Genomic DNA, 18054 nt, shown 5'->3' with positions numbered 1-18054 from the left:
TTTTTAACACCACCCTTTCCTGATATTTTCACACCATGACATGACCGAGAGTCGCAATAAAGATTTATTACTTTATTTTGTGCAGTTATATTACGTAACGCACACATTTCATATTAGTTATTGTTTACTTCCGTTTTGGAGTTTGTATCTCATTCTCATTTTCGTATGTGGGAGACTAGGGGGATATGTTGCATTCTAATGACTTGAAGCGTAACATCAAAACTAATTGAATAGTGACGTAGAAATAAACTGCCCTTGAGTTGTCGACGGTTATCGAGCCAGTTTATTGAACCTTACACAAACCAATCTTGAAAGAGCTCGCCCTCTGGCTGTCTTGAAAGAACCAAAGCAATTTACACCTGTGTTAGTGCAGGGATTGATCTTGGGGCAAGTCAACTATAATTTGCACTTCCACTTTGCCTTGGTATTTGCGGGTGAAGGCAAGCTTTATCTGTACCATCAAAATAATCTGTACATCACAGTTTCCTATCATGAGAGAGGTCCACGGTTCGATTCTCCTCCCCGACCTTTCTCAAGGTAACAGTTAGACGCTTACCACAAACACAGACGGAGAACCAATCTGATACGGATTAGGACACTGCCTATCGGAACTATGGGGGCGTTTAGGCAAGCTCTGGCAGGTTCCTTTGTTTGCTGGTACCAGTGGCAGTGATGTAAGTTTGAGGCTTCAAACACGCTTTTGAGATGCTGACCCATCTTTCGCATTGCCATATGAGGAACGGCCAGCTTCGTTAAAACCAGTTTGAAACGCCAATTTTGCAACACTGGCATTGGCAGGCAAGTTTGTTTGCTGGTACCCGAGCTTGCCTAAATGTCCGAATATGGGGACGTTTAGGCATGGAGTATGGTAGTAGTGGAGTGGAAAGCTCTCTGAAACCTCGCTAGAAGACGTTTCAGTTTTGCGTTACCTCCTAATCAAGTACTTGAATATGAAGATGGAATTCATTGAGCACATTGAACTCTCTCTCATTGGGAATGTATCTGATCAGGAGGTAATGCATAGCTCTACCAAACCTCGCTTGAAGACGTTCTATCTTTTACCTAGCTTTCCACTCCACTACTGACGTACTCCATGGTTTAGGCAAGCTCTGGCAGGTTCGCTTTTTTGCTGGTACCAGTGTCAGTGATGCAAGTTTGGGGTTTCAAACACGTTTTTGAGANCCTCTCTCTTGCTTGGAGTCTGCTCTAACCACTACGCCATGTCTCCTCCCAATATTCAACAAAGTACATCACAACAAGCACTAAAGACAACAACAGGGCATATTTTGCTCTCTCGGAACAAAAGAGCAAAATTATTAGTTTAGCTTGTTCACAGGGCGATGGAATTCTGATCTTGAGAACGTTCTCAAATCTTTCGAGTTGCGATCACCAACTCGAATGCGAGCGTTGGGCAGATGGCGCCGTGGTTATAGTGCAAAGGTGACGACTAGCCATCTTCAAGTTGTTTAAATTAAGTAAGTGCAAGTGATATTTAATGTTAAGGAATCATCACAGTTTAGGTGGCAAAATATCTAAAGCCTAAACTTCAGTAACAGCGTTAGTTCTTTTAGTTCCTTGCCAGACATTGGTTGCCCTTTTCTGTGAGCATCCATTTTGAATTTTTTGCTCAGATAAGATTCCAGTCTCGAGTTTTATTAAATGTTATTAAGTATGGTTCAGAAGAAGGATTCAGAAGAAAATATTTTGACGACCAAATTTGTGTCTACATTTGAACTTTTCATCATGTTTAACGAGAACTTTCATCCTTTTGACTTAAAGATGCCTTCAGATATGGTCTCATCAACAGATGGGTACAACATCTAAATGAACCTTCTTTCAACCCTCTTATTCAGGAGTAGGTTCTTTTCAAAAGCGGTAGGAATAGCGTGAGGGAGCTGAAGACAATTTTGATGTTTTGCAATGTTTAGATCCACGCACCCAAGATGCAATTAAAGTCGCTTTCACGTAATACACTTCTGCTTCTGTGACATAGAATATGATTATGCATTTGGTTTTAGGAAATGCTCATAGCAATGCAAAATCGAAACATCCACGAGAGGGAAGGGTTTAGAATTTTTGACCGATTGCTTTTTCAACAATAAAATTCTAAACGATTTTTTTATAGATTTGTATCAAAAAATGATACGTGGCCAATGCAGTCATTTATTAAATTGAAGCCAAGAAATCAGAAACAGAGAGGTTCATCGTTACTAATCTAAGGAGAACTTCAAACTGTCTTTGGTTTTAGGTCTTATTCAACACTACCATTAAAAGATGACCAATGAAACTCGATCACCATCTGATGAAACCTATAGGAACCAAAATGAGACTCTACTTGAGGAGAACCTACCATTTGACTTGGGAGGGATGGAATTTACTCTGTTGGAAAGATTTATACTCATCTCGTACGTGGTTGTCCTCATAACATTCAGTATTGTTCCCAATACGTTTGTCATTTTTGCTGTCAACAAGCATAAGCCGTTGAAAATCATTCCCAATTACTTCTTGGTGTCCTTGTCTTGTACGGACATTCTCATGGCTACTCTAGTTATGCCTTTGGCTCTTCAGTACAACCTGGACGGCGTATGGCGACATGGAGTACTGGCTTGTAAGGTAAGAATAATGATTAGAGATGACCAAAATTTGCCTCATTCCGTCTGTCTTTTTTGATTTGTTTTTTTCACGGGCTTTTCCAACCGCTACAGGGAATGTATTCCCCGTTGCTAATAAAATGAAAAGCTATATTTCGTCTATTTTTTACCTTTTTACCTCATAATCTTGATATGATATATACCAACGAATTTGAGTTGATAGACCGAGCAAGTCCTTGAATGTAGGGTTGATCTGGAATGCTATCTAAAAATTTGTCCAAGTATGACTTGAAAGATGCTACCGGATGCAAAATAAGCAGTTCCTGTTTTAATTGTATCCCACTCCTCTTCTACGTTTTCAAAACAATGCATCCATATATTTGTTTCTTTCATTTCGCAATTTCCATTCTTTTCTTAGCCGGTTTTCGTTTCTTGCTCATTTTTCGGGCTGAAAAAATTCAACATTTTTTATAATATTCTTTTTTCGCTTTCTGCATGTACTAATTACAGTTTTGGGCATTTGGATCTTACTTTTGCTGCGCCTCCTCCATCTTTCATTTATGTGCCATCGCCATTGATCGCTACCGAGCCATCACGGACCCTTTGGAATATGGAAGCAAACGCACTTGGTCCCATCTTCTAATGACTCTGGGATTCGTTTGGGGCTTGAGCTTCGTTGGGACTTCCCCTCCTTACTTTGGATGGGGCATTACTTGGCCCGATCACTACGACGGGACCATTCCTTGCACAGTTCCTCAAGTAAGTTTAAAGACCGAAAGAGTGTAATTGATATTACAGTTTTCTTCATTTTGGTGCATTCCGGTTGCCTTATCTGCAGTTTCGATGATCAGGATATAATCGTATTTTACCCTAACCACCTTAGGAATTGAGGTACTCACTCGTTTAGCAAAAATGGCCCATATGTTATGACAGATTACCAAATGCCGAAGCACACCCTTAGTATACTCGCAAAAAAACTTTTCTCGGGCATTGTATTACAAGCAGTACCATCAATTGAAACTCCATTCAATGGCATTGGGTACAAAATTTGGAAAAAAACAGGAAAGCAATGAATGGTGGAGATATTCACTTTCAACCATGAACCACTCGAATATGGGAGGGACATATTATGGTCTGGAATTGAAACTTTACAAGCAAGTGAACGTTGCGTTTTCTCCAAGTAAAAAAGCCTATCATTTCATGTTCGAATTTTCAGCTTAATTTGACAACGTGGTCTAAAGTTACCCTCTCTCAAAGCTTAGTACAATTCTTGAGCCTTTTTCTGGTAAACAATTACCAGAAAAGGGGCTAGCGCATTCATTTTGTTTAGAGTTGTGTAGTGACCTTTGAGAGAGCATAACTTTTGACTCAATCATTCAAGTCAGCTAAAATTGAAATGTATACTCTCAGCAACCTAAAATCAGTCTCATTTGAAGATGTGTGCTATACAGTCACTACATTCCAAAACATAAGTCCTTGACCCTAGTATTCTGGTTGGCAGTCTAGTGGTTTATTATGCTTTCATAAACAACAATAGAACTCAAATGCGGAGGAAGTGTGACAGTTCTGTTTCCCCGGCTGCTCAAGACTTTCAATTGTTTATCAATTTGGGTTAAACAGGCAAATCATTCATATCTCTAGGGTCTTCCTACGTAGGAAGAACTATTCTCTCATCATGCACCCATGATTTACGCAATCAATTGTCAAAGCCCCCCTTGGGCAAGTACGTTTGACCTAGCTTTTTAACTCATTTTGCAAGATTTATTTAACTCTTTAGGCCCATGCTTCCCTTACACTGTACTCCTAATTTTAATGGTTGAAAGCATCATATACCTAACAAGAACTTCGGATTTGGGGTGGATGTAGAGGGATGCATAAACAGCTCTAATTACAACTCAATTTCAGATCAAATATGGCCACATGGTACTTTATTTGTACAATTAAAAAAAAAAGATATTAGGTAAAATGATATCATGTTGATGATCAGTTTATATTCTTCGATTAGTATACCTTGCACCCTCAAAACATATGGGCTTACACCATCCTTCAAAGAAAGAAGCAACTTGAAAAACTAGGATTTTCTAAAGAATCTATATTTTATCACGAAACCTGAACAAGCCAGGCTCATTAAAGTTTTAGTGTTTTGATTGTCCTCACTTACAATTCATCTATAAAAAAGTCAGCAAGGTGGGATACTAGCACCATTTAAGAACATGAGCATCACTTCTATAAATTTTCAGAGCACGGCCTACGCAATTTACTCCTCTTTGATATGCTTCTACGTCCCCATGACCATCATTGTTGGTATTTACATCAACATTTTCTTAATTGGACGGAATCGCTCTCGACAAAAAATCCGTCGGGCTTTTGAATTGGTCGAAATCAACCAACTCTCAAGTGCTAAAAGACACGACACCTCACAAGAACAACAAGAAGTTGAACCAAATGCAAAGGATCCCACCTCAACTTGTGAAAATATTAATGATACTTCCAAGGACGAAACAATCAAATCTGGAACGCCCCAAGAGACTGGAACGATCCTTGGCGAGAAGAGAATAACACATCACATTGAAGGAAGCAAAAACCGTAGGCAAATACTTCCAATAGAATTGATCAGGTAAGGTTCACCAATCACCAATCAAAGTAATTAATTGGAGGTAGTTCTATCAGTTACTTTTTTGAACCGTTTTTGAGAGATATTCCATTATTGGATATTTCTACATGATCGAAATTACATTTGATTACACTGTTACAATTGTGAGTCCATTCTTGATGTTAAGGACTCCAATCGAGGCGCATATCCAGCACATAAATGGGGAAGGCGGGTGATGAGCCTTGGGCTCAAACCCATGAACTGAAATGCAACTCATTAGCTACCTTGATTTGATTTGAATGTACTTTCAAGTGCAAGTACTTTTTGTAAGGTGAGTTCATCTTTGGTACATGTTACACAGATCAGGCTTGGATTAGTGACTAGTGCATGAAAATTGAGATAACATATCACAGGGGATAAATGGGCAGCGACTGATTGATGGAGGACTTGAAAGAGCTAATTTTTTGGGTACTTCGAGATTCAACGTGTAGAGCATTATACAGTTTGACAGCATTAATAATAAAATGATTGCCCCGCGAACAAACAACTATTGCTATAGCTCTACCATACTACTGCAACAACAATCATTTTGGTTACTCTTTACTTTACTTAAAATGAAACCTGTTATCTCAATTGGTTAGTGTTTGGTAAGGCAATAAGAGGATCATAAGTTATGGCTGGCGTCTGTGCGGACTTGCCCCTAACTCTTTATACTCTAACGATCGCTGTCGGAATATCCCAATATAATGGTGCCTACCCGTTTAAATACAAACCGAATCTAACTCAATACGAAATGAATGACACGTACACGTAGATGGTTCGAGGTTGTCTCTGCGACTGAGCAAAAGCTCGCGAGTGAATTTATTTATATATGTAAGAGAATCCCTAGCTGAAAACCGGAAGATAGGTGCCAAAGCCCGACTTTGGCCTCCCAGGCTGACCAGGCCGTCCACGGTCGCTTCAGGCGTAAGGATCAACTCGCTTGGTTGACTAATGATGACTCCTAGCCTCGTACATCACGATCACGACATACCCCCCAAGAAAACCATCCTTGGTGCGTTTTCTTTTACCTAAGAGTGATGTCCGGATTGGTACTGATTTTCCACCTTTCCGCAAAAAATCCTGATGCTGGAGTTCATCCCCTCCTTCCATAGCTCCTTTTTTCTTTCTAGTGATCTATGGGCGAACTAGAATCTCTGGTTATGTGGGATACCTTTATGCCTATCTTTGCAACCACCTAGTTTTTATCATGGATATGAGTTTCCTTTTGAACCAGAGTGCAAAAGATGGTACATTCTTGTTTGATCTCAAAGACTGCTCCCATCCGGGTTATCGTCATCAAGGTTGTAAGGCTTGTGGGGCGATAGCCATGTAGGTCGTAAATCTACAAGGCCCCCTTGCATAGTTCTATCGTGATTAATTAGTTGTGGACTGTATGTTATACTTTACTGTTCATTTTCTTTGGTCGTGTGCACACGTTTTAACTTTTGATGCCATGTTACTCATTCTCGGTACGAAGACCATTCGCTAGGTCTTTGTAGAACCCTCTATGTCGTCTCTGCCTTTTCGAAGTCCTAGTCGACGAAGTTGGGGCATCATGTACAACTTCATTGTCTTTCGATCTCCGAAAAGCGGGAACAGCAATCACGACACTTGCTGTTTCCGGGTCCACTTCACCATCTTCCATCACAGCTTCCTGGCAGGGTCGGCTTTGATCAGGAGGTTGGAACTCCACACCCGGTAGGCCTCCCGAGATAGGGTCTGTCTGCGTCTCATCTAGGCCTCCAACACGTCCTATCCACCGTGGGGAATCTGGATCCGCTTTTTCTGTGCTGTGCGGTTCCAAGAGCGCAACTTGACGGGCCGTTCTTTCTACCACTTGCCCGTTCGTCTTGCGAACCATGACAGCAACGACAACATCGTCCGGGCTTTTTCGGACACTCTCAATCCTTGCCAGATTCCACGCATTTTTTTCCAACGTCTCTGGTTTAAGGAGTACTACGTCCCCCTCGTTCAATAGCGGGGGCAAATGCTTTGGCCATTTCGGGCTGACACTAAGCTGTTGCAGGTATTGTTTCAACCATTGGTCCCACAATCCATTCATTAGTCGTTTACGCTCCATCCACATATCGGCATAATCCAAACGCCCTAACTTTGATATGTCTGGAGTGACGAATTCCGACATTTTTCTACCATACACTAAAAGGTTTGGAGTGATCACTGTCCATTCTGCTGGGTCTTGGCCGGTCACCCCCAATGGTCTATCGTTAATGACACACTTTAATTCTACCAAGAGTGTCTGGAGTGCTTTCAAAGTTAACAATCTCTTCTGTAAGGCAATTCTCAATTGGCGCTTTAACATGCCAACCATCCGCTCTGTGACTCCATTTGTCCATGGAGCTTCCGGAGTGCTGTACTTCCATTGAATGGCTGCCTCTCCTTGAAATGATTCGCCTATGACTTGGGGACAATTTACATTGGCTTGCAAATCGTTCAAATGCTTATCGGCATTTTTGAAGTATTTTGCATTGTCCGAATATATTACTGACGGTCTTCCACAATGACCAATGAAGCGTCGAAAAGCACTTAGGAATTCCCGTGTTGTGCACTCATCCACTGTTTCTGCGTGGATGGACCGGGTGTGAAAGCAAGTAAACAACACAATCCAGACCTTAAACGATCCCGGATGAACACATTGTTCCCTTAGATCCTTAACAGTTTGCCTTTTTTGACTCTCCCTTTGGCGCTTCCCGAATTTATCTACTCTCATATTGAGTTTTGACAAACACTCATGGCGACACAGTAAAGGTCCCATGTAGTCAATCCCCACGTTTGTCCACGGCTTGGGGTTGTCCAACCTCAGTGGTGGCAGTGGTAGCATTCTAGGTGACTCAAATTTTACAAATCTACAACGCGGCACTTTACATTTACGGACGGCACTTTTGACGTAGCCAAACCCACCCAGGACCCAATACTTTTGCCTAAGCAAATCAAATGTTTGTTTTTGACTGGCGTGCATTCGCGACTGGTGCATGCAAATCACCTTCTTTATTGCGACATGTCCTTTGGGCAAGATCATCGGATTCATGAACTCTTGAGTGAGAGATGATGACAAATGCAGTCTTGTTCTCAGGCGGATGACTTGGGCTTCTTCATCCCAAAACACGGGCAAATGTTTCAAGGGGGAATTGGCCGGCATTTTTATCTGGTTGCTATCTGCTGTTTTCAGAATTGACGCTTCTTTGAATAAAAACTTTTTCTGCTCATGGCGTACGAGAATGGCTTCCGCCCACTCCATCTCTGCGTTCGTTAAGAAATTGCCATTAGCTTCTATTCGTGGAGAATTGTTTAGTCGTCTCATCTTTTCTGCTAATCTTTTGATACGAACCAAGACTCGAATGATTTTCATCCAAGATGAGCAGTTGTTTGTAAGACGATCCAGGAAGTGATTAACAGTTCTACGTCTATTGCGATCCGCTCGCAATTCTTCCATGGCTTCCTCTTCCCCACTTTGCTTCGTGTGAGCAAAGTATATTTGGGTTTCTGGCTCCAGCTCCTCCATTCTCAGGTCACTCTTGCCCTTAGTCTCGATATCTTCTGCTCTGTGTGCGGCTATAACGGGTTGTTGGGGCCATTCGGATCTAGCCTGAACTAGAAACTCTGGGCCACGTGACCAAAACTGGAACCGACTGGCTAAGTCTTCTAAGGTGCATCCTCGACTGGGCAAATCTGCTGGGTTTAGCTTTCCCGGGCAGAAACGGATTTCTGCCTTGTGTGTGTTGTCCAATATTTTCACAATTCTTCTTTCCTCCCAAACCTTACAATGCCCTTTTCCTCTTTGCGTTCTTTGCAGATTTAAGAGCGAATCCGTGAAGTACACAATTTGACTACTTTGAACCTCTCCTTTGAGGGCACTCTCAAGGTATCTGCCCATGTTAACTCCCATCAAGAGCCCAATTAACTCGGCCCTGGCTATGGTGAGGGAATCTTTGGCTTCCGCTCCCTTCCGGAGATTTTTAGGCATGAGGGAACTCTTGGAAAACACCAATTGCGACTTTGATCGATTTCCTATCCGGGCAACGCAGTAGGCGGCCACTCCCATTCCCATCGTACTGGCATCGCTAAAGATTGCCACAAATTGGATCGGACCTCCTATCCATCGAGGGAAAGAGAACTGCTTGAGTAACGGAATTTGTTCTATCCATTCCTTGAATCGGACAACGGCCTCTTGGGCTACCGGATCAGGCACGATGTTTCCCCGCTCGTCTGTAATCTGTCTCTCAAGAAGATTCTCATCCCATTTTGTTTGATTCAACCACAACGTGGGTAGGATGCCTTTGTATCTCATAATGAAGGGTGATACGTACCCTTGAGTATCAAACACTTGGCTTGCAAGCGAGACTACCGTTCGTCTTGAAATTGACGACGAATCGATATCAAACTGTTTAAACTTTTCATCTAAATCGAATTTGAATGTGTCGGTATCATGGTCAAACTTCAATCCCAGGAGAGAAATTGTACCAGATCTATCAATTCTCGCCTCTTCGACACTCTCTATCACGCTAGGGTCATTTGCGGATATTTTATGCCCGTGGAATCCCCCACTCTCTAAGATGGCCAATATTTGTGTTATAAGGAGAATCATCTCGTTTGAAGTGTCCGCCATAACCAAAATATCGTCCATGTATGTCCTCTCAAGGATAATTTTGGCTGCCTTAGGAGCCTTTTCTTCCCATTTCCTGGCCGTTTCTTTCAAACACCACATTGCCAGAAACGGGCTCGAGACACATCCGAACGGGAGACGAGTGAAACGATACAAATTCGGTTCTCTCTGACTTGACGGCGCCCATACGTACCGCAACATATCCCTGTCTGATTCCTTTTCTAATCTGACCGATAAGAACATTTTTTGAATATCAATCGTGGCAATGAATTGTTTAGTTTTGGAGTGCAGAATAAGCTCCATGATATGTGGAAGCATGTTTGGGCCTGGCCTTAAAAGCTTGTTCAGAGTCCGATTTTTATCCCTTTGATCTGGGAGTGAAGCATTCATAACGATTCTACACTTGGTCGTGGCCTTGTCCGGCCGAATGACGGGATGACTCGTCATCACGTAAGTGGGGTGATCCGTCCGGTGGTACATTTCCGGCGGGACTAACTCCGAAAAACCTTTGTCATGAAACTCTTGATACGCGTTCGAAACCAAATCTTCATGTTCCGGCCGAACTCTGTCCCATACCCTTCGCCACATTGCCTTGGAACGTCCCAGGTTATCCGTCATTGTTCGACCCGATGGCGTTGGGTCCTTCCATGGCAATTCCACTGACCAAAACTTCTCAACTTCATGATATTTGGCACTTTTGCTTTGATGCCTCTCGGCTTCAATTTCTGAGGCTGTTCTATCTGTGATGTCCGACTCATTTGCGCCAATCCCCACATTTTCTCCCGACCAGAATTGCCCAAAATCAAAGTTTTCCACTGCTGTTTTATAAATCATGTCTACTTCAAAGTCCAGATAATCTGCCTCTGAGAAAGCAAACACATGCGGAGGAACAGTGACCTTGGTGATGGCCCCCCGGAGCATCCAACCTAATTTGGTTAGCTTAGCTGATGGATCACCCGGACACGGAGAAACTCGTTGGCTCCCCATCATCAACTGCGAGTAGTAAGGCTCCGCAATTAACACGTCCAACAGACGTTCATCCCGTGATGGATACTTCTCGGTAAATTCGAGGTCTCGAAGGTGACGAAAGTCCATCGGATTGGCAAGAATTGGCGAGAGAGGTGCTCCAATGGAACCAACCGTAGTGGCCATGATTGGAGTTGACACGAACCGTTGTTTCAAGTCCATCAAACTAAATGTTACCCGCTTTTGTTCCAACACGACCGTTTTATTACCAGCCACATTCATGACAAGTGTTGTTGGAGTTCCTTTCAACTGAGCCTTTTTCGCCGTGGAGGCCTTAATAAGGCATCTATTGGATCCAGAATCATGCAGAATGCGGACTCGTATTTTTTAGCATTGTGTTCAAGTTTACCAGATAACACATCAGCGTTCCAGCTATCCCCTCAATTTTACCCAGCTGTTCAACGTCACTAACGACCTCTGATGATTTAGAACATTTTTCCTGAAAACGGTAAGTAAGACAATGTAACACAGAACTAGATTTATTATGATTCCGCATATCACAGCTCTTTTCGTTTTCAGATAAATCGTTCTATTTCCTTTTACTAGGGAGGTCTTTGACTGGCATAGTCTTGCCTTCTTTCTCCAGGTGGTCGGAAAGCTTGTTCAGTTTGTCCTCCACGCTCTTGGCCCACTTGGGCATGGAGGCGTCACTTGGTGGGGGGAAACCGGGAACGCTTCAATCTGTCTCTACCTCGGTTGGCCGAGGTGGGCCCAAACTTAGGCCTTCCTGGCCTCAAGGGGGCGGTTCGAAATTTATTGAGCGGGCACATAACGCTGAAGTGTGCCGCTTGCCCCGTATTGTCCTGGCAGAAGGAACAGGCTCCCTGGCACCGGTGGCCTGAAGCAAAAGGCTTAACGCATCGGGCACAAATCCCAACCTTACGGCAGGCCTGGAACCATTCCGTCTGAGACATGGCTAGCCCTTTGGGACAGCGGTGAATACGATGATTTCCGTCGTCAATGGGGCACCGAGCGGTACCAGACTTGTCCTGCTGAGGCTGCCCCGAGATTGCAAAGTTTGCGGCCGTGGCCACGGGTTCCAGTTGCGACTGGCCGAGAGCGGATGATGGTGGCTCCACCAAGATCGCTTGGATCTGTAGCCACGCGTTGAATTGTTCATAATTCTGAACCATCCCTTCCTTCCAGTCGGGTATTGTTTCGCCCGCTCTCAATGCTTCTTCCCCTCTTAATCGGTACTCATGACGTTTCTTGGCCTTGTAACTCTTCCATTTCCCTTGGCCTTCCACAGAAAGGGCCGATGACAAGTTCTGAATGATCGCAAAATCATACATCTTAACTCCCTCCCTTTCGAACACGTCTTCCATATTGTGCAAGGCGTTGAACGCATGCCGCATAGCCTCGCACTGTTCCGGGAGAGAGTCTCGAGGTGCGAGCGCTTCCGATAAATACGATCCCGCGAGTTCAATGGGGTCTTCGAATTTGAATAGGAGATCCTTCATTGCAGCCTCGTACGAGTTGACGGACTCACACGAGTACTTGGAGACCAAATCCAAAGCTGGACCATCGAGGCAGTCCTTCAATTTTTGAAAAAGGATGACCTTGTTGAAGCCGCGGAAGGATTCCATTTCCTGAACGAGATTAACCCATGAGCTTTTCCAGTTGGAGAACTTCTGAAGCACGCCTGGCTCCCTCAGATCACCGTGGAACTTACTGACGAGCTTCTTGGCGTCAAATCGAATGAGCGTTTGAGAATCGCACATGGCCATGGGCTGGGCGGGTTCCCTCTCCATTTGGCCGTCGGGCCGTTCATCCGGCGCTCTCCGGGTCTCCTCAACCTCCAGCTCGGCCGCCCACCGCGCAATCTTCCGAGTCACTCCCACAAATAGGGCGACGATCGGATCCTTGCCGGGTTTGAACCAGGCCTCGTTGGCCTCGCGATACGCGGCTTCGAGGTCGGGGAGACGTGTGGACTCGAGCGTGTGAGCTAGCGCGGTGGCTTGACGTAGGTCAACCTGACCCGATGGATCCTCGGCCTCTTTGGCCTGCAACGCCCGAACGATGTCCGCCACATCCTCCAGTGACTGGTCCACCAGATCCAGTTCATCTCTGAACTTGCGCTCAGCCGTTCGCCGCAGTGGGATGGCGCTCCCCACCTCTTGCATCTTGAGGGCCAGCATCGCTTCCAACTGACTCTCGGCCGCATAATCATGCTCGGCCCGGAGGTTCTCCAACCACGCTGGCTTGAGGCCCTCCAGTTGGGCTTGCAGGGAGGCGAACTCCATCGTGGCTTGGGCGGCCGCTCGCTCGAACACTTCTTGCGTCAGCTGCTCCTGGAGGGCGCCTCCTTCACCTCCTGTGGGCGGATCCTCAAGGGACACCGCCGCCGCCTTGGAAACCATGGCGGCCCGTACTTTGCGGGTTACTGTGCCTGAACCCCGGAGTATTCTGAAATGTCGAAACAAAAACCAGGCTTCAGGACCCAATTTCCACTCCGACAGCCCAGAACCGTCTCCCTTCAATGTACTTAAGGTCGAATATTTTAATTAATATTCTCCTCCCAAATCGGGAGCCTGGCCAGCAACCAAGTCTTTGGAAGTATTCCAACGGCAATCGAAGTATCTTAGCTGGGGTAATCCCTTTTAAGGCACTAGCCAATGATCCGGCTCGAAGGACCATGTGCGGACTTGCCCCTAACTCTTTATACTCTAACGATCGCTGTCGGAATATCCCAATATAATGGTGCCTACCCGTTTAAATACAAACCGAATCTAACTCAATACGAAATGAATGACACGTACACGTTGATGGTTCGAGGTTGTCTCTGCGACTGAGCAAAAGCTCGCGAGTGAATTTATTTATATATGTAAGAGAATCCCTAGCTGAAAACCGGAAGATAGGTGCCAAAGCCCGACTTTGGCCTCCCAGGCTGACCAGGCCGTCCACGGTCGCTTCAGGCGTAAGGATCAACTCGCTTGGTTGACTAATGATGACTCCTAGCCTCGTACATCACGATCACGACAGCGTCACAGTCGTTTGGGAAAAATATGAGCCGGAAGCAAATTTTCATTTTTTTTGCAAGGCGTGTTTATTTTCGGGTTTTGTTGAAAATAATCGAATTGAGCCTTTCATTGAAATATTTATTGCCTGATCTCATCGTTATAAGGGATCAAATAATGTGTTTCAATTTATACAAGCTTGATTTGAAGTTAAAATTTTCAGCCAAATAAATTACGAAAACATGGAAACATGTTGTCATTTACGAAAGAAACATTTCTCTCTATTTGTTTCATAACTCAGGTATTTTGTGGGTTTCAGTGAAGAAAAACTGGTAAATCAATCTTTTTTTCCTATACCTCCTTGTTGATTTGGTTGAAGCAAATATCCCTCTTCCCCTGCCCTTTTTATCAATGATAGAGAATTTTTTTTGTAAGTTTCCAAGTTCGAGGGGCATATTTTGACGCACTAACTTATGACAATTTCTACAAAAAGCGTTTGAAACAAGATGTACCAATTAGAGACAATTAAGTTGTCGAAGTCCGCTTACCTTACATGCATTATTTTATTGTGTAAAAAAGACTCAAATCATTCACATATTGATATAAGGACTTGGCCAAAAAGAATACTCGTTAGCAATTGAAGCGGTCAAAGCATGTGCGTCTATACTTATGATATGCAACCAAAGCGTTTCTTTTTTGTTCACCCAAAGAAAGATATTGAAAAAATTGTTGGTAATTTCAGTGGTTCCACGGTCCCATGCTCTCGTTGCTCCGGTCTGATCCCTAAAAGGCAAGGCAAGATATGCAAATCGTGCGCTGCTCCCAATAATCTAATGACTGCGGCTGAAAATTCCCGATTGACTATTTTGATTCAACGAGAACGGAGAAGTGCTCTCATAATGGCCATCATCATCCTTACTTTCATCACCTGTTGGTTACCAGCCTTCACTCTATATTTGGCAAGTGAAATGATCGATGCGTACATACTTACCATAATCAAATCACATGTTATTTGTTTCATCATGGCCGTCGTTAAATATTTCATACCTTTGTTGGAGTGCATACCATTCTGGAACCAAACACTTTTGACCCTCATTTTAGGTGTTGGCCTTGATGCCGCATTATCAGCAGTTCATCAATCCCAAACTGGTCACCATGGTTTGGTGGATGACCTACTCCAATTCAGCCTGCAATCCCATTATATACACAATATTCAACAGAGATTTCAAGGACGCTTTCAACAAATTCATTAGAAGAAAATGAACAAACCCTCAATTTTGTTTACTTCAAGATTGCTGACCAATAAATACGAAATTTCGTGGGTACTATTGTCATATGAACGTTTTCTTTGAACATACACATCTTTGGTGATTTTGGGAGCATTTGGTATTCAGCACTGAATGACTGTTCCAATAAGAACAAGATTGTCCATCGGTCACTCGGGATTCTAGCAGGGACTTCTTCACAAGGTTCATGAGACCGCATATAGGATCGAATACATGACCGCAAATAAAGCACTTAATGTGGCTTCGTAGAGAAGTTTGGGCGAGAACACTGTCCAAACAAAGAGATGATAACGTTCCACTGTGAGCAAAGCTTCAAAGAATCCCAATTCTACAGTTCTCAGGAAAAGCATGAGGCTCATGGTTGAGGACAATGTCTTCGGATAATCACTGAAATAAGCCAGAAGAGCTAATATTGGTGCTGAATAGGTAGTCAAACCAATCAGAGCGCTAACTAGAACTGGATGGAATTCTGAAAGACCGGTGTAACCAGAACCAACGTCGATTGTGGCCAAACTGTTGGAGTTTCCCTAAAACAAAAGAGGAGGGTGTGACGTGGATTAGAATATGAACTTACAACCATTAGGGTACTTCTATAAATATTTGAGTCCTCGGATTTCTTCCTCGAAGAATGTTTTGTGTAAGTAATCTTTGAAAAAGAACCGACTTCAAGTTGATTGCTCTGTTAAATGCATGTTAGTCGCCGATTTACTACTATGGACGTATTTGGATCGTAAACTTTCCATTCATGATAAGTTTCCGCAGGTAGTTTTAATGTGTAGTAAATCATACTCGGACAAAATAATACACTTTGTTTGATGGCGAATACAAAGTTAAGTACATTTGGGAACTAACTGTTGACTCTCCTGCAATTACCTTAAAAGTATCTTGTTTTATAAAGTAATTGAATGGTAAAATTTAGGGTAGTGCCCTGTATTAGAAAAGCACGACAGTGAGGTCAATGCACCATTGCGGTTAAATTTTGAACCTTCAATTCCGTTCCAAAAGAATGAGTTTTCTTGGGTCCCAGATCCAAACCAAACACAGTTTTGAAAATGTTTGTGCATTAAGGGTTGGTCCCTAGTTCTCTAAATACAGGGCCCTAATTTGGGGTAGGCCAGTATTTAAAACGCATGTGTGATAATTGAAAGGCAGAGTGGCTATGGTTTCCCTTTGTAGATGGCGCAACCAAATTTATCAGCTCCACTAGGAAAAAAAACGTTAGAAACCAGACCTTACTTTCGTTCTTTTTCTCTTCACCAAAATTGCCAGATTAAAGAGATTTTTCAATCCTGAACCAAACCGATTGAAGAAGGACATTTCTCTGACTCCTGCATGCTAGTTCTGCCAAATTGCAAATGAAAATTTAATAAAATGGGGGTGCATCTTAATCATCATAACGTTAAATTTAGTGAGGTGTTAATGGCATCTTGGTGGCTTATGTCCAAAAATATCAAAAAGGTAAAAACCAAGGTTTTAAATGAATCAGTCGAAAAACTGAGGCCTAGTTATAATATTCAAGCTCTAAGATTTTTTAATTGAACCTAAACTTGCTTCACACTTGAGCTGAAAAAATGCTAAAATATGTTTAGAGGTTCTGAAACTTTAGGCTTGTCGTCAAAATTAGTCACATGTTAAAGAGTGTGTTCCTCTTCTCACAAAATGAGCTTACTTGCCAACGAACGGAACAATATGTATACCATGAAATAAACCACTTGATAATGCTTAGTAATCAAATTCTGACTTGAATGCTATCTTTACAAAGACACTGCTGAGTCTTATTTAAGACAAAATCTCGAATAAACCGATTTTCCACCGACAATAATAGTTGTCCCTGGAGAGGTCTCGTACCTGAGCAAAATAGATGGAGAATCCTATATTCAAGTAAAACATGAGGGCCTCCTCCGGACACAACCATAACGGAAATTGATCTTTCTCCGATGATGTTCTCCCTAGCAAGTGAACAATGTTGGTGGGTTTCATTGCTCCGAGAACGACCATTTCAAGTAGGAACAAGATGGTGTTTTGCGGTGAAGCCAAAAGTGTGGCCATTGGTAGGAAGACATCTAACAAAAGCTCACTGGAAGTCTGAAAATGGTTCTGAGAAGGAAGCCCATTTCTCTTGGAAAGCAGCCTTCTCCACAAGAGAAGCAACAAAAGGAGAAGAAAAACGCCTCGAGCGGAATGAATGCCTCTGAAACAAAATACATATTTCATTAGAATTCAAGCCCTTAGAGGCATGGACCATGATTTTTGTCCCATTGATATCAATCACAATCATTTAGTAGTTATGAATTAGGCACTGCAAAAATTGAAATTGATCTGTTTTGCTTTGAAAAAATATGCGATAGTTTATGAGTACATTAATCATGGTGTGATCTTTTTTTTAGAGGATTATTGTATCGACTTAAAACTTCATACAGTGCCTATTAAAGCATGCTCTATTGGATATGACACCCATACTTCGCAAAGTTATCTTATTCGTCTATGGTATTTCATGCTTGTCATATACAGTAGCATACAGCTTCTGGCATTTTGAGGGAGTCAAATGTACGAATTGAACTTTTCTAGATGAACAAGCGAATTGATTTAAAACATTGATGCAATATAAAATCCGGGATTGTTTTTCATTCCATAAAGGGCGCTTTAAAAAAAATTGGTTATGTTGTCATTGTATAGTTTGTGACCTACACAATTGACCTTTCAATATGTGTTTGAAGATCCTTGAGATAGCAAAAACAAATCGAAATTAAGTAGAAGCATTGTAGCTTCATACGTAATGTAGAACTGACATGTTTACCACATTAACAGACGAATTTTGAGTTGCTGTGGAGCTACCTCTTTTTGGAGTACATAGATATTATCAAACTGCATTCAATGTTATAGATATCCAACGATCGATATATCTACGTCCATTTCATCATACATTATCACATAACAA

At 42.8% G+C, this 18054-nt stretch overlaps 3 protein-coding genes across 4 annotated transcripts in view; 1 reads left to right on the top strand and 2 right to left on the bottom strand.

Annotated features, from left to right (window-relative positions):
- The first annotated feature begins 2157 nt into the window (after positions 1-2157).
- On the top strand, positions 2158-15089 carry LOC131892357 (octopamine receptor-like). The gene is made up of 4 exons (XM_059242191.1): positions 2158-2613; positions 3102-3350; positions 4832-5208; positions 14573-15089. The coding sequence occupies exons 1-4, from the start codon at positions 2275-2277 to the stop codon at positions 15081-15083; spliced, it is 1476 nt and encodes a 491-aa protein (XP_059098174.1). The 5' UTR covers positions 2158-2274; the 3' UTR covers positions 15084-15089.
- LOC131892353 (uncharacterized) lies at positions 11337-13712 on the bottom strand. The gene is made up of 2 exons (XM_059242177.1): positions 13633-13712; positions 11337-13279 (listed from the first exon to the last, which is right to left on the bottom strand). The coding sequence occupies exon 2, from the start codon at positions 13231-13233 to the stop codon at positions 11521-11523; it is 1713 nt and encodes a 570-aa protein (XP_059098160.1). The 5' UTR covers positions 13234-13279; positions 13633-13712; the 3' UTR covers positions 11337-11520.
- LOC131892340 (uncharacterized) overlaps positions 15076-18054 on the bottom strand; it is an 18615-nt gene continuing 15636 nt past the window's right edge. For both annotated transcript variants that reach the window (XM_059242154.1, XM_059242163.1), the window contains 2 exons: positions 16965-17307; positions 15076-15643 (listed from right to left, as the gene is read on the bottom strand). In XM_059242154.1, coding sequence (XP_059098137.1) covers positions 15302-15643; positions 16965-17307 — 685 coding nt within the window. In that variant the 3' untranslated portion in view covers positions 15076-15301. The remainder of the gene's footprint in view (positions 15644-16964; positions 17308-18054) is intronic.

Source organism: Tigriopus californicus, chromosome 2 (assembly GCF_007210705.1).
Source record: "Tigriopus californicus strain San Diego chromosome 2, Tcal_SD_v2.1, whole genome shotgun sequence".
In the NCBI taxonomy this organism is placed as follows: Eukaryota; Metazoa; Arthropoda; class Copepoda; order Harpacticoida; family Harpacticidae; genus Tigriopus; species Tigriopus californicus.
The sequence above is the reverse complement of the archived record's forward strand: the minus strand, read 5'-3'. Positions and strand labels throughout refer to the sequence as shown.

What these genes read in the sequence shown, in the direction of transcription:
- LOC131892357 (XM_059242191.1), top strand. Translation starts at nt 2,275, where the DNA reads ATGACCAATGAAACTCGATCACCATCTGATGAAACCTATAGGAACCAA. An exon ending in ATGGAGTACTGGCTTGTAAG is followed by an intron (nt 2,614 to 3,101) that starts GTAAGAATAATG and finishes TACTAATTACAG; the next exon opens with TTTTGGGCATTTGGATCTTA. An exon ending in CTTCCAATAGAATTGATCAG is followed by an intron (nt 5,209 to 14,572) that starts GTAAGGTTCACC and finishes TGGTAATTTCAG; the next exon opens with TGGTTCCACGGTCCCATGCT.
- LOC131892353 (XM_059242177.1), bottom strand. Translation starts at nt 13,233, where the DNA reads ATGGTTTCCAAGGCGGCGGCGGTGTCCCTTGAGGATCCGCCCACAGGA.